General features: G+C 39.7%; 1 protein-coding gene across 1 annotated transcript; it reads left to right on the forward strand.

Moving 5' to 3' along the window:
• The first annotated feature begins 245 nt into the window (after positions 1 to 245).
• On the forward strand, positions 246 to 20916 carry LOC145349399 (protein POLR1D). The gene is made up of 3 exons (XM_080197925.1): positions 246 to 390; positions 19119 to 19193; positions 19578 to 20916. The coding sequence occupies exons 1-3, from the start codon at positions 365 to 367 to the stop codon at positions 19861 to 19863; spliced, it is 387 nt and encodes a 128-aa protein (XP_080054051.1). The 5' UTR covers positions 246 to 364; the 3' UTR covers positions 19864 to 20916.
• Positions 20917 to 24562: the final 3646 nt, after the last annotated feature.

Below are 24562 nucleotides of genomic sequence, written 5' to 3' on the forward strand. Positions count from 1 at the left end.
TGAGGAAACCTGTCTGTCTTTGGACGCCGCCTGCGCGAATAAGGAGGAGGTGAGAGGAGGAAGAGACAGAAAAATTTCCTCAAGGAAGTGTAGGTTATTTGTCGCAGAGATTCATCGTGTTTCATCTTTCAGACAGAGCTGATTCCGCAGACTGTTTTATTTTGTTGGCTGCTGGGATCAGGCGGATGAAGTGGGCCATCCGCCGGCTGGGTGCGAGAGGGCGGGGAGGGAGGGAGCTGCTGGTCTTTAGGCGGTCCTGGCGCCGCTTGGGCCCGGGGAAGGAGAAGCGATCGCGCACTCGGACTCGGGCTTTGAGAAGTTAACCGGCCAGCTGGCAGCGCCGTTAGAGGCGCGCGGGGTTGTCATGGAGAAAGATGGCGAGCTCGAGAGGTAAACAGTGTGCGGCCACCTCACACCGCCTTTCAAACTGAGATGCTGTTAATGCTGTGTGATCGGCGGCCTTGCTGCACCTCTGGCCGCGGTGTCTTGGCAACCAATTTAAAAACAAATCCGACTCTTAAGATTTTCTTATTACCCGTTCAGTGTGTTGCCCCTGTTACGGGCCTCCTCACGCCTGACGCGTGTGTGTGTTGGCTGGAGGGCTTAGCCTGATTTGACGTGTTTCTTGCCCAGCTTTCAAATTTGGGACATGTCACTGACAGTGGAGTTTGGTCAGCAAGTGCCTACATAAAGTCAAGTTGCCCTCACGCTGAATGCCACACAGTTGTGTTCAGGGCAGGGGTTGAGTGACGGTTCAGAAACCTGGCACGTTACACTATAGCATCTCACTCACCAGTAGAATATTGCATGTTCATCATTTTTCTTTCAATTATGCCCTGCTCATATTATTTTGAAAATCAAATTAAAATATGAAGTCTCGCCATAGGTAGCCTAATTATGTTCTTTGAAAATGCTCCCATTAATTTTTTGCTTCGATTGTGTTGGCAGCACAGACTCATATCCATATTCCAAAGAAACAGAGACAATAGAAGCAGGAGTAGGCTATTCGCCCTTTTGAGCCTGCTCCTCCATTCATTATAATCATGACTGATCATATTCAAAATCCCTTTAACCCCAAGAATATTTTGAAATCAGAATATTTTGGCCTCAACTACTTTTTGTGGTAGTGAATTCCACACATCACTCTCTGGGTGAAGAAATTTGTCTTCATCTCAGTCCTAAAAGGTTTACTTCTTATTTTCAAACTGTGATCCTAGCTCTGGACTCCCCCCACCATCAGGAATATTCTTTTGGAAACAACCCTGTCTAATCCTGTTAGAATTTTATAAGGTTCTCTAAGATCCCCTCTTGCTCTTCTAAACTCCACTGAATATATCCTGTAAACACTTCTATGGTTAGTGTCAGTTGAACCAGATATAACCTGATGTAAATAATCTAAAGCTGAGTCTAGAATATTTTAAGTGATGGGGTTGTGACTATTTCCATTGGGAGCTTGTTTGACTGTGGGGTTATCTTTAAAGTAAAGTTTATTTATTAGTCACAAGTAAGATTTACATTAATACTGCAATGAAGTTACTGTGAAATTCCCCTAGTCACCACATTCTAGTGCCTGTTCAGATCAATGCAACCAGCATGCCTTCCAGACTGTGGGAGGAAACCAGAGCACCCAGAGGAAACCCATGCAAACACAAGGAGAACGTGCAAACTTCACACAGAATTGAACTCGGGTCCCTGATGCTGTGAGGCAGCAATGCTAACCACTGTGCTGCCCAGAAATTATAATTTATATCTCTTACCTTCTCAAGGGCAATTAGGGATGGGCAATGAACCTACATCCCTTGAGCTAATAAACAAAAACAAGATCCAACAGAGTGGAAATAAAGGAGAAAATTTTGTTGAGCAAAATTATTGTAATCTGGGATGCAGGTCCAAAAGGGAAAAGCAAATATTATAGTAACTTTTACAAGACTTGGAAAATGAGAAATGCGCAGATTTATAGGTAACAGGAGTGGAGGTAGCCAAGGGACAAACTGGATAGCTCGTCTAAAGTAAAAATTGGCCCAGGCACATTGTGTTGTGCAAATTTTTTTTAGCACACTTCAGAGCTCCAAATAGTCAATAAATATATTTACTGTTAGCATAATTCCTACATTACAACCAGTTGCATACAGCAAAATCCCATAAACAGTTTTTAAAATATGATGTTGATTGAGGAATAAACATTGACCAAGAACCTGGAGAGAATTAGAAATAGTGGTTCTCGCTCATCCTCCTCAGAGGACAGACTAAGCCTTGGGTCATTTGAAAAGGCCACTTTCTGTGCTTCAAGACTCGGACTCTGCAAATTGACAATTCTCTCATTTACTTTTAACAACACTTGTAAAATGCTTTGCTGTTCGTTTTGATTTTTAAACTTGATTTCCCACTGTTGCTTAACTCTCTCTTACCCTTTTTTTTGTCATTATTACTCTTGTATTTAAGGGGTTACATTCATTGAAAAGAAAGATGGTTGATATAATATCTTGGAGACAAATGGTCTTTGTAAGTTTGTGTGGATGGCTACTTTATGTTTTGTCATTGTCAGTGGGCACTCGGTACTTGTTTCTATCAATTCTGACCAGTCCATTTTATATTTTGTAGTCCGTTTACTTTTCTCTCCTTTGCTGTAGTGATTCCTATTCCAAATTTTTGATCAAGAATGTGACACCAGTGACTTATGCAGCATCCCTTTAGATTGCTTCAATTTTTTTTATATTTCTTGACATTTAAGGACTACATGATTTATATGCTCAAGGATTGGATGAACAAATGTTTGAGAGTTGAGGCATACAGTTTTGTAGCACAGAAAGAGGCCGTTTGCGTGGATGGGAAAGAGTAGACAATCCCATGAATTCCTGAGAAATTAGTCTGCATTAACCGTTGCAAAATTGAGATGCAGGCTTTGCATCAGCCATCAAGCATTTAATCCCATTTTTCAGCACTTGATCCGTAGTCTTGCATGCTATGGAAAAGAGTTTCTTTATCTTGCCTTTACACTATAGTTACTAGCACAGTACTGACAGTATTTTAGCTGTGATGTAAAGTCCTGTAAACAGCCATGTGATTATGTCCAGCTAATCTATATTTTAACTCAACTATATGTGGGCATTGACTGACCATGCTGCCCTGCTGGAGTTATAACCTATTCAAGAGTTGTGAGATGAGCAATTTCACAGTAAGAAACAGGTCATGCCACACCATCCAGTCCATCTTGGAACCATGAGCTGATTGTTTTGCGTATATACATACATATACATGGAACTATGTCAAGCATGAGCTGCAATTTCATTGCCTTGGAGTGGGATGAGGTTGGGGCCTATATGTGTGCACTCAAAGCCTGCATCTCAATTTTGGAACGATCAATGCAGACTAATTTCTCAGGAATTCATGGGATTGTCTACTCTTTCCAATCCACGCAAGTCGAAATATATTGCCAAAGAATTGTTGAAGATAATAATTTGGAAAGTTTTACTGCAGTTGGAGTAAACCATATAGAAACAGAAAGATGACATTTCTTTTGATTTTATAATTGTTATGTGCTCAAAATGAGAAACCCAAAGAGACTGTCTTAATGCCTCTGGAGGCATTTGTAAGTTATTATTTGGGCAATCACATCAACAGCAGTCACAATGAAGTAACCCAGAAGTCAGAAACAGCATTCTGCAGGCAGTGGACTATATACCATTTGATAAAATAGTTTGTGACTATGTTTGTATTGCTACTGAAAAACTGCATCACTAGATGTGATAAGGCACAAACTGCAGTTTCCTGAGATTGAAGTCAGTTATCTAAAATATTAAATCTGTTGCAGTGCAGTTCATTTATTTTTACATTGCATAATCTTATTTTTATTGAATTGCATTCAATAGCTGTGATTTATTTACTCTTGATTAGGTTTTATTTTGTGCATTGGTTGATGAATTTATGTTAATGGAATAAGGAGTATTTTTTCTTATTAAGAATATTGGAACTGTTTTTTCTAATGTAAGAAAAGTGTATGGTTGTATTTTCAAAAGTATTCAACTCGACAGGACATTTTGATTTCTATCTGGATCTGTCCTGAATGTTCGTTTATTAAATTATTAGATCAGATATTAAACCAACGCCTCATCCACCCTTTCAGGAGGACATAAAAGATTCCATGACCCTACTTCAGAGATGACCAGAGAGCCCAGGCCTATAATTATTCCCCATCCAACATCACTAAACATTCAGATTATTTGGACTTTGCTGTTAGTGGAATTGAGCTGTGCTCAGGATTGGCTGTCACATTTTCTACATTACAACGCCAGTTATACTAGAAAGAAAATTCAGAAGTACTTAATTGCTGTAAATCACTTTGGGATGTCCTGAGGATATTGAAAGGCACTATACAAATGCAAGGCTTTCTTTGTCCTGTGTAGTTTCAGCTTTTTTTCTATTTTTCCTCATTTGGAATATCTGATTGGCATTGAGGGTAATGACCTTAATGTCAGTTTAAAGAATTTAGCTTGGGTTGCCTTTTAATGTTCTCCCATCAGCAATACAGCTGCCAACAACTATGAGATAAAGTAAATGAAGGTGATAGCAATGAAATTTTTGCTTTGTTTGACGTAATTAGGAATTGTGTTATCTTAGACACTCATGGTTGTGCAGAAATGGGGAATTTGGTGACTTGTGTATAGAGAGAGAAAGTTGTAGTGCGTTTCGCCTCTATTATCTGGGGTTTGTGTAAGCTTAAAGCAGAAAGTATTTAAATTTTGTCCAGTGTTTTGGTACTTAATACAAGATTGTGTGCAGCAAAAGAAAAATCTTGCAACAAATAAAAAAGTAAATAAAAAGTAGGAGCAGGAGTAGACCGAACACATTCTAAGTGTGCCCACCATTCAATACGATCTTGGCTGATCATCTATCTCAATTCCACTTTACTGTCTGTTCATCATATTCCCTGAAAAGTCTGCCTATCTTTGCCTGAAACATATTCAACAATGGAGCATCGACAACCCTCTGGGACATATAATGGCCACAGATTACTGAGGAGTGATAATCTCAGTCCTAAATAATACAAATGGTCTAGACCAGTGGTGACCAACATGTAGCCAATCAGAGTTCTGAGTGCAGCCTATAAAACATTTTGTTGACTGTTGCCCAAGTGCAGGGTTGCCACATTCCCTTCATTTCAGTTTTTGTTTTCCAACCAATATGACTGAAATGATATGCGTATAAACCAATGCCAATGAAGTGAAGTGCAAGGTGAATGCGCACAACATTGACTGTGAGAGCCATGTGTTTGCCTGCGTCCAAAGTGTAATGTTTATTTTGTTTCATTGGTCGTACTATTAATATGTAAATAATTAAGCATTTTCTATACCTTCTTATGAAATATTTGGTGTATGTTAAATCTATTTAATATTATTCATGGGGTCATGATTAGTGAACAAGCCTGATTTCAATCTTGTGACCCACTGAGATGAAGGAGGGCCACTCATGCAACCCACTCACTAGCCTAGGTTGCCCATTACTAGTCTAGACAAAAGATATGACAGAGTATGTTGTGTGTAAAATGCAAAATGTTTATATTAAATGCATTTCAAGCAAAACTGGCAAATGGATGTGATTGTAGGAAAATTTGCAATCATCCAATTTGAACTTAAAACGATACATAGAACAGGTTGCTTTCAAAATGAAAACCTAGGAACAATGGGGGTCAGAAGAAACTTGGCGGTCCATGTGCATAAATCATGAGCAGATACAGAAAAAAAAACTAAAAAGGCTGATAGAATGCTGGCCCTCATATCTAGAAATTAGAATGCAAGGAGTAAAAATCATGTTTCAGCTACACAGAGCCCTGGTTATACCACACTTTGAGTACTGTGAGCAGTTCTGGCCATCACATCTTGGGGAGAATATATTGGGCTAATCATACCTGGACTGCAAGGGTTAAGCTAAAAGGAAAAATCGCACAAACAAGGGTTATATTTTCTGGAATTTAGTAAGTTAAGGGATGATTTGGCCAAAACATTCAAAATATTAAGGGGATGAAAGAGGATAGATAGAGAGAAACTTACCACTGGTTGGAGAGTAGGACTGGGGGTGAAGTTAGAGTCAGACTTTACAGGAGTGAAATTAAGAAAGGGTGGTAGAAGTTTGGAACTGTCTCTTTTGGAAAAAGAAATTGATGCTTAGATTAATTGTTAATTTTTAATCCGATATTGATTAAATTGTTAGCTAAAGATTTTAAGGGTTAGGGGCTAAGGCAAATGTGTGGAATTAGGTCACTGAGCAGTCATTATATCACTGACTTGCAGAATGGGCTCAAGGGGTGAACCAGCTTACTACTGATTCAATGTATGCACTACACTTTGTCTACTTGATGATTTTCATATTTTAATTTGTTTGATTTTATTAAAATTAGGTCATGTTTCATTTTTGTTTCATTTTAGACATACTGATGTACCAATTACTCCAGGTGATGCATGGTTGATGCCAAAGTTCAGGGTACAATTAAATAGCGCTTACTATATTTGATAATCCAGAAAATGTGATTTCAGCCTCCATTGTGCAGCTTTAATAGAGTTATTTTCAAAGTAAAACTGCCCCCATTGAAATTATCCATGGAGCTGTTGAATTGTTGAAAATAAAATCCTGGTGATGTTCTTTAGGGAAAGAAACCTGTCCTCTATATCCAATCTAGCTACAGTAACACGGTTGACTCATAACTGCCCTTTAAAATAACCTAACAGGGTACTCAATTATATTAAATCATTACAGAGTGATTCAAGAAGAACGCCCACCCCCTCCTAGTTGAAGGCAACAATCACCAGATCTCAACATTAAATTAAAAAAAATAAGTAAGTGCTTTGACCTTGACTTCAAAGAATACCTCCATTGTAACAATGATAAAGACCTATACAATAGGCTTGTCCATCAGGTCGATGTGATGCATCTAGTAGTATATGGGAGAAAAAAGATAACATGCCTTCCTACGTTTTGTGTGCTAGTATGCTTCTCATTTTCAATCTTCACTTCAGGGCACCATTTTCAATTCCACACTCTCAGCATATGGGAAACGAGTGGAAAAATGCTCACTGATTTAAGGCTAACACCACTGTGAAGGAAGTGGTCAATGAAGTCAAGCAATCCACTCTTATTAATTACAGGAGGTAGCCAAGGGATAAGACTCTGAATGCACTAAAAAATGCTCAAAGTAAAGTTCAACTGAATGATAGTTGGGTGCACCAATGATAGCTGGTTACAACTTTGTCAGATGCCCTTCAATACAGGGAATACTACTGGCATATACAATGGGATCAAAAAGGCAACAGGTCTGTTGATTATTAAAACATGTCCATTTTGAACAAAGGTAGAGGTGGTCATTATCAACTGCAATAAACAGTTGGAGAGGTGGGTAAAACCTTGGGTTGTACTTGAGAGTGAATACTATCATCGAGAAAGCTCTGGATACCATTGAAAGCCTGGCTATTCCAGTTGGAAGAGCTGAAAATAAAATCCACTAGCTTTCCATGGGCAATACTCCAGGTGCAGATACTATATCACCTAGATTCATAGAGCATGAGACACTGGCACTTCTGTAGCATCTGCACAAACTTCACTACTTCTGCTGAAGCGAGGGTGGTGAGCCCCAAGAAATGCTTGATGCAAAGATTGTGATCCTATATGAGAAGAAGAATGACCACAGCAATTGCAACTGCCAAGGCATTATCACCCTGTTGAGAAAAGTATTTGCCCATGTTTCCCTTGTCAGACTACAGGTCTTGGCTGAATGCATCTATCTTGAATCCAGGAGTGGTTTCAAAACTGGAAGATCCATAGTTAAAATCTTGCGAACAAAGGAGACAACTAAATATTTCCTTCAATCTCACCAAGTTACTACGTGAGCAGAGACGGTTTGTTTAAGCAGCTGGAAATAATTGGCTGCCTGCTACAGCTGCTCAATATAATCTTTTTATGATAATATGTTTGGTTAGGTCAGTTGTGACAGGGCAACACTGGAACATTTTGAAATCTGTGGTGGAATCAGACAGGGTTGAGTTTGGCACCCATTCTCTTTGGCATATTCTTCTCTTTGCTATTGTACTATTCCTTTGGCTCACCTAGAGAGGGTGACTACTTACATACCAGAACCGACAGAAAGCTGCTGAGCCTTCTCCATGTAAGATCCAAGGCAAAAGTGCCCTAAGTCCTTATCAAAGAGATGTGCTATGCTGACTATGTTGCACTAGCATTCTGTACAAGAAATGTCCTCAGCAGCAAATGGATGGAATTTTTTATGCCTATAAAGAATTTGGTTTGACTGTCAGCAACAGGAAGACAAATGTCATGGTCTGTTGACAATGTGATGTTCGAGGTTGTTGATAGCGACACAATCACTAGCAATCTGTCAACTAATACTAAAATCAACATACTGTTGGCAAAAGTTGCATCTATATATGTCCAAACTGACTGACTGTGTGAAACAATAATAACCTACCTGAAAACTCCAAACTGTGAGTTCACCAACCCTGCATCCTCAGCCCACTCCTGTAGTAGTGAGACCTAAACAACATATGCTGGACAGGAGAAAAGGTGAGCAGTTTCCACCTTCATTATCTTAGACATATCCTTGACATTTCTTGGCAGGAAGAGATCACCAACTCTGAGGTCTTGGAGTGTGCTAGTTCCATCAGAAAGCAAATGATGACATCTATACTGGCTCAATCATGTTGATTGGATCGATGCCAGTTCTACACTCAAAGACCTTCTATACAGTGAACGGCTAATAGATCATGAACTGCTGTGTGCCCATACCTCTGCTACTGGGATACCTGCAACTGAACTATGAAGACGGAAGGTATTGATACCACAGACAGGAGGTAGTTGCCATTGGCCGTGATCTCTGGAGGCTGATTCTTCGGAATGACAGTGGAAGAAGCAAGGAGAAATGGAAACTCAGCTGGCATAGAAAAGGGCCCAGAAAAAAACATTGTCAGTGAATCCTGCACTGTCTCAGCCCAACATCTTCCACTGCAGCAAATGTGGTGGCAGAAACTAGAGACTGCCAAGCCAAAAGTCAAGTTCCTGAGCTACACGAGTCAATGTTTACTACATAGTTGACCACAACAGTGTAAAGCATCCTCTCATGCAATGGAAAGTGGCCAAGCAAGAAAGGAATTTTTCACATCAGTCTGAGGGGGAATTTTTGTTTTAGCTTGCAGATCCATTGCATGATGCTAACAGAGAGTCAAAAGATGTTTATGTCATGGGCCCTTCATTTACAGTAACTAGAAGTCAAATGGCATTTGTATTATGTAGTATTCTAGGATGTTTACTGATGTTTTAGAGATTCAAATTTGAAATGCCATGACTGTTCATTATTCTGTAGAAACCATACATGGTTAAAGTTAAAGCTTGTTTATTAGTCACAAATAGGCCTACATCTTGAAAGGGCTGACCTGTTCAAGAGGGACGGGTTACACCTGAACTGGAAAGGGACTAACATCCTGCCAGGGTGATTTGTTAGAGCCACTCAGGAGGGTTTAGTTTGGCAGGAGAGTGGGATCCAAAGCAGTAGGGAGACAGAAGAGAAGTTTGAGAACAGCACAGAAGTTAAAGAGAGCACATTAAGTATAAAGGCAGAGTCAGTAATCCTAGTACCAGACAGATCAGGCAAAAGCAGGATAGAGAGTAAGGGAAGTCCAGATTAAACTGCAGTTATTTCAATCCAAGAGGCCTGACGGGCAAGGCAGATGAACTCGGGGCATGGATGGAAACATGGGACTGAGATATAGCAATTACTGAAACATGGCTAATGGAGGGACAGGATTAGCAGCTCAATGTTCCAGGGTCCAGATGCTATAGGAAAGATAGAACAGGAGGTAAGAGAGGGAGGGGAGTTGCACTTTTGATTAGAGAAAGAATCACGGCCGTACTGAGAGGGGATAGATCAGAGGGTTTGGCCACTGAGTCTATATGGGTAGAACTGAGAAATAAGAAGGGGGAAATCACTTTGATAGGGTTGGACTATAGGCCCCCAAATAGTCGGCAGGAAAGTGAGGAGCAACTATGTAAGGGGATTACTGATAGCTCCAAGAAAAATAGGGTGGTAATAGAGATTTTAACTTTCCCAACATTGACTGGGACAGCCATTATATTAGAGGATTGGATGGAGAAATTTGTCGAGTGTATTCAGGAGGAATTTCTCATTCGGTATATGAATGGCCTGACTAGAGAGAGGGCAAAACCTGACCTCCTCTTGGGAAATAAGGATGGGCAGGTGACACAAGTGTTGGTGAAGAATCACTTTGGGACCAGTGACCATAATTCTATTGGTTTTAAGATAGCTATGGAGAATGATGGGTCTGTCCCAAAATTCTAAATTGGGGCAAGGCCAATTTTGATTGTGTATCAGACAGGAACTTTCAAAAGTTAATTGGGGGAGTCTGTGGGAAGGCAAAGGGACATCTGGTAAGTGGCACGCTTTCAAAAGTGTATTAACCAGGGTTCAGGGTAAGCACATTGCTCTTAGAGTGAAGGACAAGGCTGGCAGAAGTAGGGAACCCTGGATGATTTGGGATATTGAGGCCCTGGTCAAGAAGAAGAAAGAGGCACATGACATGCATATGCAGCTGGGATCAAGTGAATCCCTTGAAGAGTATACAGGGTGTAAAGTAAAGAGAAAAATCAGGAGGGCAAAAAGGGGACACGAGATTACTTTGGCAGATAAGGCAAAAGAGAATTCAAAGAGTTTCAATAAATACATAAAGGGCAAAAGAGTAACAAGGGAGAGAGTAGGCCTCTTAAGGATCAACAAGGTCATCTATGTGTGGATCCACAAGAGATGGGTGAGATCCTAAATGAATATTTCTCATCAGTATTTAATGTTGAAAAAAGCATGGATGTTAGGGAACTTAGGGAAATAAATAATGATGTCTTGAGAAGTATACGTATTACAGAGAAGGAGGCGCGGAAGTCTTAAAAATGCATCAAGGTAGATAAATCCCCAGCACCTGATGAAGTGTATCCCAGGACATTGTGGGAGGGTAGAGAGGAAATTGTGGGTCCCCTAGCTGAGATATTTGAATTATTGATTGTCATAGGTAAGGTGCCTGAAGATTGGAGAGTGGCAAATGTGCCTTTGTTTAAAAAGGGCTATAGGGAAAAGCCTGGGAACTACAGGCCAGTGAGCCTCACATCTGTGGTGGGTAAATTGTTGGAAGGTACTTTGAGAGACAGGATCTACAGGCATTTAGAGACACAAGTACTGATTAGGGACAGTCAGCATGGCTTTGTGAGTGGAAAGTCATGACTCACCAATTTGACTGAGTTTTTTTGAAGGGGTAACCAAGAAGGTAGAGGAGGGTAGTGCAGTTGATGTTGTCTACATGGAGTTTAGCAAGCCTTTGACAAGGTGCCACATGGTAGGCTGTTGCATAAGGTTAAGTCTTAGGGGATCCAGGATAAGGTATCTAAATGGATACAAAATTGGCTTCTTCACAGAAGCCAGAGAGTGATTGTAGAGAATTGTTTATTCAAACTGGAAGCCTGTGACCAGCGGTGTGCCTCGGGAGCAGTGCTGGAGCCACTGTTATTTATATTAATGATTTGGATGAGAATATAGGAGGCATGGTTAGTAAGTTTGCAGATGACACTAAGATTTGGTGGCAGCAGTGGACAGTGAAGAATGTTATCTCCAGTTGCAACGGGATTTTTGATCAATTGGGTCAATGCGCTGACGAATAACAGATGGAGTTTAATTTAGACAAACACGAGGTGGTGCATTTTGGTAGATTGAACAAAGGCAGGACTTACTCTATTAATGGTAGGGCGTTGGGGAGAGTTACAGAATAAAGAGATCTAGGTGTACATGTTCACAGCTCCTTGAAAGTGGAGTCACGGGTGGACAGAGTGGTGAAGAAGGCATTCAGCGTGCTTGGTTTCATTGGTCAGAACATTGAATACAGGAGTTGGGATGTCTTGTTGAACTTTGTACAAGACATCAGTAAGGCCACACTTGAAATACTGTGTGCAATTCTGGTCACCGCATTATAGAAAGGATATTATTAAACTAAAAGAGCGCAGAAAAGATTTACTAGGATACTACCAGGACTTGATGGATTGAGGTATAAGGAGAGGCTGGATAGACTGGGACTTTTTCTCTGGAGCGTGGGAGGTTGAAGGGTGATCTTATAGAGGTCTATAAAATAATGAAGGGTGCAGATCAGTTAGATAGTCAATATCTTTTCACAAAGGTAGAGGAGTCTAAAACTAGAGGGCATAGGTTTAAGGTGAGAGGGGAGAGACACTAAAGTATTCAGAGGGGTAATTTTTTCTCATACAGTGGTGAGTGTCTGTAATAAGCTGCCAGTGTTAGTAGAAGAGGCGGGTACAATTTCGTCTTTTTAAAAGCATTTAGATAGTTACAGGGTATGATAGGTATAGAGAGATATGGGTCAAATGCGGGCAATTGGAATTTGCTTAGGGGTTTCAAACAAAAAGGGCGGCATGGACAAGTTGGACTGAAGGGCCTGTTTCCGTGCTGTAAACCTCTATTACTCTATTAACACTACAGTGAAGTCACTGTGAAAATTCCCTCGTCGCCATACTCTGGCACCTGTTTGGGTACATTGAAGGAGAAGTTAGCATGACTAAATGCATACTCCACATAGACAGTGACCCAAGCTGGGTCCCAGTGTTGTAAGGCAGCAATGCTAGCCACACTGCCATTCTTACTATTACAAAGGCACTAGAATCCCAAGTTCTTGTTTCCAGCAACATGAGATATGCCTGTATATTTTACTTTGCCCTTTACTCCTTTCAAAGCTCAGGTATTCAAGCTATGATGGATTGAGTCAGATATTTGATGTATAATATTACTCTACATTGGGAGAAAGTGATGTTTAGTGACATTGGAAGCAGTCGTGCAACTTCCTAGCATTGGAGATGGTCCTGGATTTTCATTTTCACTGAATATTGTTTTGGCCTGTTAGCACTGAAAGGTATGGAATTCTGGAGTTTGATAATATTATCTATTATACTACTGAGATTTGGCAGCATGGGAAGATCCTTAGTGTCTTGTGGAGAATGTGGCATTTAGCAGATATGTGGATAAAGAACAAATGAGTTGGAGATGAGGTACCTGATAGATTCACCACTGTAATACTTTCTAAAAGACAAAATATCAGTCCATGTTCTGGCTAGCGACCTCAGTGTAGTAACCCCAACTAGAGCAGAGCTGGGTTATAGATGCAGGTAGAGTGGAGAGTGCAGGAGAGAATTGTGGAAGAAGAAAAGGAAGATGGGAGAAAGACAGAAAAGGGGTTAAACATTTTGCGAATTGCAAAATTTGCCAATTATACCAAACATAGTGTGGATGACACCAGTTGATAGTAGCAGAATGGGCAAACAAATGGCGGATGGAATTTAAAATGTAGAAGAGCAAAGTGTTTGGCAAAACGGATGCGGAAAGGCAATATAGGCTTAATGGCACAGCTCTAGAACATGGGAGTTTGTGTGCATAGACTTCTTTGAAGTTGGCAGGATGTATTGAGAGAACAATTACTCTTAAGATCTTAGGCTTCATAAATTGAATTATTGATTGCAAAAGCAGAAAATTGTGCTGAATTTTTATGAAACTTTGGTTGTGCTATTATTGTGTCCAGTTCTGATCACTGCACTTTAGGAAGGATGTGAAGGTCCTTGAGAAGGTGCAGAGAAAATTGGTCCAAGGGTGAGGGATATTAGCTGTAAGGTTAGGATGGAGAAGCTGGCATTGTTCTCCATGGAACATAGGAGATTGAGGGGAGGGGGTACAAGATTATGACATTAGATAAGAGAAGCTGTTCCCATTAGCTGATGGTACAAGATCTAGGGTGCAAGAGATCAGAGGGATCTGAGCTGCAAGTGATAATGACCTGGAATTCACTGCCAAGAGGAATGGAGACAATTACTGATTTCAGATGGAAGTCGGATGGGCACCGAAGGAAATAAATTTGCAGGGCTGCAGCTATAGAGCAGGGGAATGGGACCGACTGGATTGCTCAACAGAGTCATAATGACTCCATGACTAACCACATAAAAGAGGATGTTTTCACCAATCTACTGATTGCTTAGGAATTGCACTCTGGGGTACCTGAACAGAGCACCATCTGGAGGAACATTGAATCACTGACAGCAGTTTTTGAAATCAGCTGTATTCTGTGCATGTGCAGACTTCCAAGGTTGCTGTCAGTATCAGTGGAGTAATGAAACATGCTGACAATTTTGTTGTCATTGCAACTGCAATATCTAGAATGTTATACATTCCATCAAGGCTGGATATCTTAGAAATCTGAAAACTAACAATCCCCATGATCTGCACATTTTAAAAATAGATTATTAGAATTCAATTCATGCTTATAAAGATATTCAATTTTTCATATTTAAGCTGTTTCCCTGAATTGCTTAAAGGCAAGTTACCGTTTTTGAAGTGATAATATTTCAAGATTGAGTGATTTTTTGATGGGATGGGAAGGGAGTAAGGAAAATAACGTAAATGTTACTGGATATCGCACAAACATATAGAAACAGATGGGTTATCAAATGAAATTACAGTTAATTTCATTACTGATCTTGCTGAAGACACATGTAATATCTCACCCAGCTTCTAATTTGTGCAACAGTAACCATAGTGGTCAGGTAATTAATCCAATAAATACAGTTGGTAAAAGAATCATCTTGACCAAACTACATTATGACTTTCAGGATTACCGTCTGCAATTATGAACATTAATTTTCTTTTTCTTGGTTGGAAGACAGAATCTGAAAATTAATAGTGTTGACTATACAAAAAAAAAATCTGCCATTTACTGTACATTTTCTATCTGTATTAGACCTTCCAAAATGCATTACCTCACATTTGTCCGGATTAAACTCTATCTGCCAACTCCCTGCCCAAGTCTCCAACCAATCTATGTCCTGCTGAATCCTCTGGTCCTCATTTCTATCCACAAATCCACCAATCTTTGGGTCATCTGCAAACTTACTAATCAAACCAGTTACATTTTTCCTCCAAATATATACAGCAAAGTACAGGTCCCTGAGGAACACCATTTGTCACAGCTCTCCATTCAGAAACACACCCTCTGACTGCTACTGTTTTCTGTGATTGAGCCAGTTCTGTATCCACCTTGCTTGCTCACCTCTGATCCCAAGCGACTTCACCTTCTGAAAAGAAAGTGATGTTTTTAAACATCACAAGTTAAACTGCATTAAGTTAATGCACAAGGCTGAATGTTTTAAAACTTGTTTCTCTTTGCACAGTGGATCTGAATTTAGAGAACACAGCTTATAATTTTTACTTGCTGTGGGGTTTGATGTGTTTCCTCAGAAAGAACTCTTTAAAAAATGCAGATACGAAAATACAACAAAACTTACTCCAACTTATAAATCAAAGAAAGGGTTTAATAAAGAAACATCATTACTCCAAATTCGGGGTCTCACCTTTCACCACTCCAAGCTCTCCACAATTCTACACAGATTCCTATTTATAGTGAAACAGCGGACTATTACATTACTCTGTAATTGGTTCCATGGTTCACTGGGTCAGCTGACCCTTATCTTGTGACCAATGGGAACATTACATCCAATACAAAGTTGTCAGCGGTTACATTCTAACATGATGGTCCCATGCAAATACTGTTTGACCTTGACATCTTCCATCACTGGCTTAAGAGCCATATGTTTTTCTCCCTTGTCAAGTATGAATATGATACTAAAACCAAGTCATGTGAACTACTGTCCCAAAAATACAAACTATCAAACTTTCCTATATAGTTACTGATTAATTTAAGCCAGTTGTCATTTTAGCTTACTGAAAGCTTCTATCTCCTATAGAGAATATTGCTCAGATATTCCTTGTAGATCCTTGTGAGAAACCACTGTATCTGCTTGTCAGAGGCATCAGTCAACTAATGTGCAGTTTATTCATAAATGCTGGAGCCCAGCAAAGCGGCAATGCTTGCACAGAGAGCATATGACCTTAAATTTCTGTTGATTCTTCTCTTTTCGGTGAGGACAGGTGGAAACTGGGTCCAAACATCTGTGTAAAACCGAGAAAGCCGTTATGCACATTAAAATTTCAATTCTGTTATTGCTGGGGAATAGTTTGAAAATACTTCAAGAAATGTATCACTAGTGTAGTTACAGGGTGCCTCCATGCAGTGTTAAATCATCAAAATGACTTATTACACCAGCATTTTACCTGTAAATTAACTAGTTAATTAGATAACATTGCAAGTTTCTGAAAGCAAGCGTAAAATGAATAAATTGTCAAAAACGCACTGAATTTCCAGGAATATATGTCAAGTTAGTGATGTTCTATTGCTCTCATTGGAATTAATACACGTTCTGAGAAGCAGAGGCTTAGAATATTCTTGAAATATTAATGCTGAAACTGACACCAAGATTCTGATGTACAAGGCAGTCATCCTCCCAACTCTTCTATATGGCTTAGAAACTTGGACTACATAAGATCCCACCTCAAGGCCCTGGAGGGACACTTCAGTGCTGTCTGAGATGGATTCTCCGCTTCAGCTGGCAGGACAGACGAACTAATATCAGCACCCTTGAAGGAATCAAGAGCACCAGCATCAGGGCCATGATCATTTGAACATAATTCAGCTGTGCTAGCCATGTGCTTAGGATCCTGATTGTCAAAGCAAATCTTCTTCGCCCAGCTCATAGCAGGCTTCTGAACAAGAGGAGGACAATGGAAATATTTCAAAGACACCCTGAAAGCTTACTTCAAGAAGTGCAACATTAATAACCTTTGCTCAAAAGAGACCTAGTTGGAGGAACCTCCTGACTGAAGAGACACGATTCTTTGAAGGCAAGAGGAGGCCCAGAAAAGGAGCCTGAGAAAAGAATACCAGCGATCTAGAGTCCAAGGACTGAACCCACCTCCCATAAACATCTGCCAAGTGTGCAGTTGAAGATGCAGTTCTAGAATTGGACTGTTCAGCCATGCCAAGGACCCACAGAACCCATGACCAGAACATGGAGTTTTTTTAGGTAGACAAACATACTCGTTAGCAAGTGGTCGCCAGATAAATGCTAAAACCATTCTAAATTTACATTCTGTGGATATTTAGTTGTAAAACTTTGATAATGTAAAACACAAATGAATGGCATATATGCGGAATAAATTAAACGTTTTAAAGTATCGATTCTCAGTGCTATCTAGGTTAATTTCTATGAGCTCTTGGAAACATTAGAATAGCAAGTGTTGTTACTATGATTTTTAGTCCCCAGCACAAAAGTTTTTGAAGAACCACAGTACTAAGTGTTTCCTGAAACCTACTTCAAGCATACCTTTTAAGAATTTGGCACAAGTTAGTTAAAATATCTATATAAAAATACATAATTTGTTTTCTGCTGTGCAGATCTTCAGCTTAAAGCATACAAAAAGACTTCATAAGACCATCAGACATTAGGAACAGAATTAGGCCACTTGGCCCATTTGAGTCTGCTCTCCCATTCAATCATGGCTGATGTTTTTCTCATCCTCTTTCTCCTGCCTTTTCCCCGTACCCCCTGATCCCCTTGTTAATCATGAACCTATCTATCTCTGTCTTAAAGACACTCAGTGACCTGGCCTCCACAGCCTTCTGTGTCAAGAGTTCCACAGATCCACCACTCTTTGGCTGAAGAAATTCCTTCTTATCTCTGTTTTAAAGGATCGTCCCTTTAGCCTGAGGTTGTGTCCTCTGGTTCGAGATTTTCCTACCAGTGGAAACATCCTCTATAAGTCCACTCTATCCAGGCCTCGCAGTATCCCTGCAAGTTTCTATAAATTCGGCCCCACCCCCCCCCCAATCCTTCTAAACTCCAAGTACAAACCCAGAGCCCTTAACCATTCCTCGTACAACAAGCTCTTCATTCCAGGGATCATTTTTGTGAACCACCTCTGGACCCTTTCCAAGGCCACTACTTCCTTTCATAGATATGGGGCCCAAAACTACTCACAGTACTCCAAATGGGGTCTGACCTGAGTCTTATACAGCCTCAGAAGTAAATCCCTGCTCTTGTATTCTAGCCCTATTGACATGAATGCTAACATTGCATTTGCCTTCCTAACTGCCGACTGAACCTCCATGTTAACCTTGAGAATCTTGAACAAGGACTCCCAGGTCACTTTGTGTTTCTGACTACCTGACCATTTTCCCATTTAAAGAATAGTCTTTGCCTTCATCCCTCCTTCCAAAGTGCATAACCTCTCACTTTTCCACATTGTATTCCATCTGCCACTTCTTTTTCAATTCAAAATCAAAATCAAACTGTGGTCTGGACTTTGCAGTAATAATTATGGCAGAAGCATTAGCATCCACCGTCATCACTCTAATGGAACATGCGCAAAGTAACATGAAAATCCAGAAGTTGCTGCCAGTGATTCAATGCTCATCCAAAGGATTGCATTCGGAATGCAATCCCAAAGCCATCAGTGAATAGACGAAACATCCATTAATTCTGTTAGTCTCACTGTAAAACTCTTTAAAAAGATATGCTTTGTTGAAGATGTGTAACTGAGCTTTTTAAGTGTCCTATAATTATTATTAAATGTCCTCACTTGCCCTGAAAATTTAATTTTATATTTGCGAAATGTCAAATTTTTCTACTATGATAAAATTCCATCTTTAAATTTCTTTTAAGTTTTTATTGTACTTTAGCTCTTGTGTCAATCTAATAATTTATTTTGTTATCTGAAAATCTAAATTAAAGTTGACCAATAAACACTGCTTTTCACTTCCTGGTTAGCTGTCTGAGAATGCTTCACCATATTGGCTACTTACTCTGCTTGTTGATATCACTGCTGCTGTATGTTAGGACATCCCCTTGACTGAGACCAAATTTAAACTGCTGTTGGGAACAAGGAAACCAATGAAACAAGGCTCACTAGATGTTTGCAAGCAGTTTTCTTCAGTCATCACTTTGCTGCTGACCTCAAAATCCTGTCCTGTAGCTTTTATTCATCAGTAGTAATGTTACTTTATAACTTAAGAATGAAGAAATCTGCAGTAAATATGCTAGGATTGTAAGTATAAGTAGGAGGGAAACTCTAAGCTTCTAACTTTGAGCAATTAAACATTTTTTAAATCTTAATATAGAAAAGCTGTGGAAGAACTTCTTACAGAGGCAAAGCGTGGAAAAGCCAGGGCTGAAACTATGGGACCCATGGGCTGGTAAGAATGTACTTGAAACTTAAAGTATGCAAATAGAAAAATTGGTGCAATAATACCTTTTTGCTTTTGCCTCGTCTGTATTTTTTGATTTACCACATGTTTGCAAGTTTGAACATTTGAGAATGTTAATGTTGCTCAAGCTGCTATTTAAGTATAATTTTTTGTAACAGATTTTTTCCATAAAGTTATTTGGAAATAACTAAGCTGCTCCACCCAGTGGAGATTTACTCAAAGATGTCATTTCAATGATTTGAGCAAAAAAGTGAAGTCTTGATGGAACAGACATCTAAGTTCAACTATTTGCAAATTAAATCTTAATTTAATCTTTTGTACTCCTCCTCCTCTGAAAAGTAACATACTTCTATACCTTGAATTTTTTAATAGGATGAAGTGTCCTCTGCCAGGAGCCAACAAACGATTTCTCATCAATACTCTTAAGAATACCTTATCATCTCACAGGCAGACATATGACCATAGACAACGGGAAGAGGCTAAGGATTCGGATCTAAAGGAAAAGGAACGAAGGAAAAAGGAAAAAAAACACAAAAACAGTTTTCAACCCTATAAACAGGGATCAAAAACTAAGATGAAAGCAAACAGGTCTCCTTCTCCACGGGAAAATGACTCAAAGAGAACTACTAAAAAACACAAGAACGCAAAAGATTATTGAAAAATCTTTTACATCATTATGGCACCTAAGATGATTAAACTATTAAAGAAAAAAGCTCAAGTTAAAACAGAAAATAACTTGCTTTAAAGAATTTCAGACTTTAACCTAAAACAGGAACAACTGACAACTATCTTCTTTACAGACAGTTTTCTAGCACACTAACCAGATAACATTTCATGCAACTGTTTCACTTTCTTGTTCTACATAATTGTGTGTATAGAATACAGTGTCACGTGAAGAACTGTTAAGTAAATGATTTGGCAAGTACAAATCAATGTGTTCAGTTGATCGCTATTTAGAAGCTGGACATATAAAAATGAATGCAGAGGTATGCTGCACATAAAAAAAATCCTTAACATTTGACAAAAATGGTGCAGTGGTTATTTAAAATACAGATAATTATTTTTGTGGTATCATTAGAGAGTTTGTGTATATATACCTTGTGAACTTTTTTTTTGTTGTTTTAAGTGATTTTAAATAGAAAAAACTTTCTTACTGTACATCCTCACCTGGTTTTGTAATTCTTACCGGCCCACAATTTGCATCCCACTCATGTTAATGGACAGGAAAACTGAGCTGGTTAGAGCAGAAGTGGAAAATCTTAGCCATTGACTATATTTCAGTTGCTGGTAATAGTTTATACTTTGCTGCAAAACTCTGTATGAACATAATTTTTGCCAGACTGCTAAGGTTCAGCTTATTGATTCTATTTACCTTAAGACTGCATTACATATTTACAAATAAATCATACATAATTTCTTCATGTAGAATAATCTTTTCAAATTGAAAACCTGTAATTGAAGATGTGCAGACTTCAGATTGTCTCAAATATCCTTATAGATTATGCTGCTAAAGTTAAAATAGTATAAAATGATTTTATTTGGTCAAGTGATATACAACAGATAGTATAAGCAGCAATATTTACCATCAAGAATTTGTCTTGGAAAAATTAACCAGCATGATGTTTATCAAAACGTTAATGAATTATTCTTTGGTATCAATTACTATTATCTAAGATTACTATTAACATCCACGTATGCAGAGTCAATGAAACATATCTGCATTTATATTTAAGAATCAAAGAATACCTACAGTAGAGAAAGAAGCCATTTGGTCCATCAAGTCTGTACCTTATCCAGGCCATATCCCTGCAACCCAACGTATTCCACTAATCCCCCTAATCTACACATCTTTGGATGGGAGGAAACCGGAGCACATGAAGAAAACCTGCGCACACACTGAGAGAACGTACAAACTCCACAAACACAGTCATCCAAGGCTGAAATCGAACCTGGGTCCCTGAAGCTGTGAAACAGCAGTGCTAACCATTGTGCCACCGGTGGAGGAGGCAGATCCGGTTATTATGCTCCTTATTGAAATCAACAAAATAGATGAAATGAGATTCTGTGGAGGGAGTTTGAGGAGTTATGTTCTAAAAAGGAACATAAAGATAACTTCCTGATTACTACTTGAGCCACATACAAAGGTTAAGCAGATCAGTTATTTAAATGTATGCTCAACACGTGTGGAAGGAGGGAGTTTCAGGTCATTGGGCATTGATATAACTACTTGCAAAAGAGGGAATTGTTCCACTGGGACTTAAACCAGGCTAGGATCTGTGTTTTGGAGAATTGAACAACTTGGACTGTAGGTAGGACATTTAATTAAAAAAAACAAGTTGGAAGGGTGGAAAGGACTTATGAATGGGGAAATTAAGATATCAAAAGAGAAAAGCCAAGGCAAAAAAAACAATGTAGCAATTTGTGTGAAGATAACCAAAATGTGATAAGGAATGAAGTTTATCAGCAAATAAGTTCCAACCAGGAAATAATAGTATAAAATTAAAGTCTTTTTATCTGAACTCATCTATAATAAGATGGATGAACTAGTGGCACAAATAAAGATAAATGGTTTTAATTATAATAGCCATTACAGAGCCTTGGTTGCAAGATGACCAAACGTGGGAAATAAATATTCTAGGATACTTTGCACTTTGAAAAGATAGGCACAATAGAAAATGGGATGGAGCATTCCTGATAATAAGGAATGACATACAATGTCATTTTCCTTTCTGGTGTTTATGTTCAAGGGTGGTAATCAAGGGTGGCAAGTGGGCAAGAGCAATGACACATGATCTTGCACTGGTCAACACATTACTCTCTGATATAGATCACAGTGAATCTCATGGCAGGGGTTCCAAGAAAGTTGTTCCTACCATTACCTCATGTAGGCATAGGTCCGACGATAAATTTAAAGGGTACCTGAACAGCTTCCACCATTCCTACTACCTTTGGTTGTCAAATAGGAGGCAGAGAGTGGGGGTCAACAGGTGCTATTCGGATTGGCGGATGGTGACTAGTGGAGTGCCCCAGGGGTCGGTGCTGGGGCCTCAGCTTTTTACCATTTATGTAGATGATCTGGAGGAGGGAACCGAGTGCAGGGTGTCGAAATTTGCTGATGACACCAAGATTGGGGGAACGGCAAATTGTGCGGAGGGTGTGGAGAGTCTGCAGAAGGATCTAGATAGGCTGGGCGAATGGGCCAGGAAATGGCAAATGGAATTTAATGTTGGCAAGTGTGAGGTGGTCCACTTTGGTAGGAAGAATGGTAGGAAGGACTATTACTTACGGGGCGAAAAACTGCAGCAGGCGACGGTGCAGAGGGACCTCGGGGTCCTTGTGCATGAGTCGCAAAAACCCAGCTTGCAGGTGCAGCAGCTGGCCAGGAAGGCGAATGGGATGCTGGCCTTCATAGCGAGGGGGATTGAATATAAAAGTAGGGAGGTCTTGCTGCAGCTGTATAGGGCATTGGTGAGGCCGCAGCTGGAGTACTGTGTGCAGTTTTGGGCGCCGCACCTGCGCAAAGATATTTTGGCCTTGGAGGGAGTGCAGAGGAGGTTTACTAGGCTGATACCGGAGTTGAGGGGGTTGAGCTATGAGGAGAGGCTGAATAAATTGGGCTTGTACTCGTTGGAGTTTAGAAGAATGAGGGGAGATCTCATTGAGACGTATAAGATGATGAATGGGATGGATAGGATAGAGGTGGAGAGACTCTTCCCGCTCAAAAAAGACAGTAGGACTAGGGGGCACAGCCTCAAGATAAAGGGGGGGGGGGGGCGGTTTAGAACGGAGTTGAGGAGGAACTTCTTCACTCAAAGGGTGGTGAATCTCTGGAATTCTTTGCCCGTTGAAGTGGTGGAGGCTGCCTCGCTAAATATTTTTAAGACGCAGGTTGATGGGTTTTTGATAAGAGAGGGGATTAAGGGTTATGGGGAGAGGGCGAGAAGGTGGAACTGAGCCACGACAGATCAGCCATGATCTTATTGAATGGCGGGACAGGCTCGAAGGACTAGATGGCCTACTCCTGCTCCTATTTCTTATGTTCTTATGTTTGCCCACTCACTGATTCATGCTTCTCTACTAATCAATCCTCAGTCCTTCTCACGCAACTTGCATTGCCATCACCTGGTCTCAAGCATAGGCTGGCATTTACAGGTACTCCGCATAGAGGACAATTCAGTAGCAACTCACCATTGCCAGATGCACACCACTTTTCTGCAGTTGTAAAAGTGAATGTTCTTATTTAAGAAAACTTAATTTGACTGGGGAGCTTAATTCTGACAAGGTACCCTCTTAGCGAGCATGTGTGACATGCAAAAGGACTTCCAGATGTTATTCATCAAGAAGCTTGACCCACCTTTAACTTTCTTGTAAAGTCCCATAAACAGAATCAGGAAACTGATTTTTGGCCTCAAGTCAAATTAAGTTCCCCTGCCACCAAGCTTCCTGCCACAGGCAAGACTGGAAGATATTGTCCATACGGACTATAATAAAGGATCTTGAATCAGAAAATCGGGAAGCAAAGTCAGTATGGGTGATGAGAAGGACTATCAATGGGTAGAAAACGTGGTGGGAATATTTAAAGGACCCAAAACAGTTGTTTTTCTATGAACATAACTCAATAAATAAAATATTTTAACAAAGATAATGCAATAATCATGGGGACTTTAAAAATATGGAAAGAACAAATCAAATTAGCAAAGATAATCTGGAGAATGAGTTCTTACAACACATTCAAGACAATTTCCTCGAAAAATATGCTATGGAACCAACCCGGAATAAGACTTTTAGATCTTGTATCATGTAGTGAGACAGGGTTAACTAGGAATCTCATAGTAAAGGATTCTACAGGGCACAGTGATCATAAGATTGAATTTCTCAAGTTGAGAATGACACATTTAAGACTGAAACATAAGTTTTAAACAGTTGTCTGGTAGTCTAGAACTTGATTATTGCTGAAAATAGAGACATATTGCTGAACGTTTTCATCTTGCAGCCATTGGGACAAAAACAAGAGTGCCAAATTTCAAAAGCTCACCACAATTTATAGTACAGAAGAAAGGGTACAGAAAAGTTGGTAAGTCATCTCCTATTGACTAGCTTTGCCATGGAGAAAGCAATGGAAAGCTATAGAATCCTCAAACTTCTGGGTAATTCAAAAAAGGCACAAGCTTACTCTTTTTGCAGAGAACAGGTGCCTGCATATGAATATATATTGCTTTTAACAAGTGTAAATGAGCCATAGTACAAGCTCAACTGATTACCTTAAATCAGTTAAGTGTAGCTATTAACACATGCCTGGACTGTTCAGAAAGTACTCTCAATCATATCTAACAGCACATTATTATTTTGGGTTTTGC

This window comes from Carcharhinus amblyrhynchos, chromosome 10 (genome assembly GCF_965287045.1).
Source record: "Carcharhinus amblyrhynchos chromosome 10, sCarAmb.v2.hapA, whole genome shotgun sequence".
Classification (NCBI taxonomy): domain Eukaryota; kingdom Metazoa; phylum Chordata; class Chondrichthyes; order Carcharhiniformes; family Carcharhinidae; genus Carcharhinus; species Carcharhinus amblyrhynchos.

Coding starts and splice junctions, on each gene's coding strand:
- LOC145349399 (XM_080197925.1), top strand. CDS start 365: ATGGAGAAAGATGGCGAGCTCGAGAG. Junction 391..19,118: donor AAAGATGGCGAGCTCGAGAG/GTAAACAGTGTG, acceptor ATCTTAATATAG/AAAAGCTGTGGAAGAACTTC. Junction 19,194..19,577: donor ACTATGGGACCCATGGGCTG/GTAAGAATGTAC, acceptor ATTTTTTAATAG/GATGAAGTGTCCTCTGCCAG.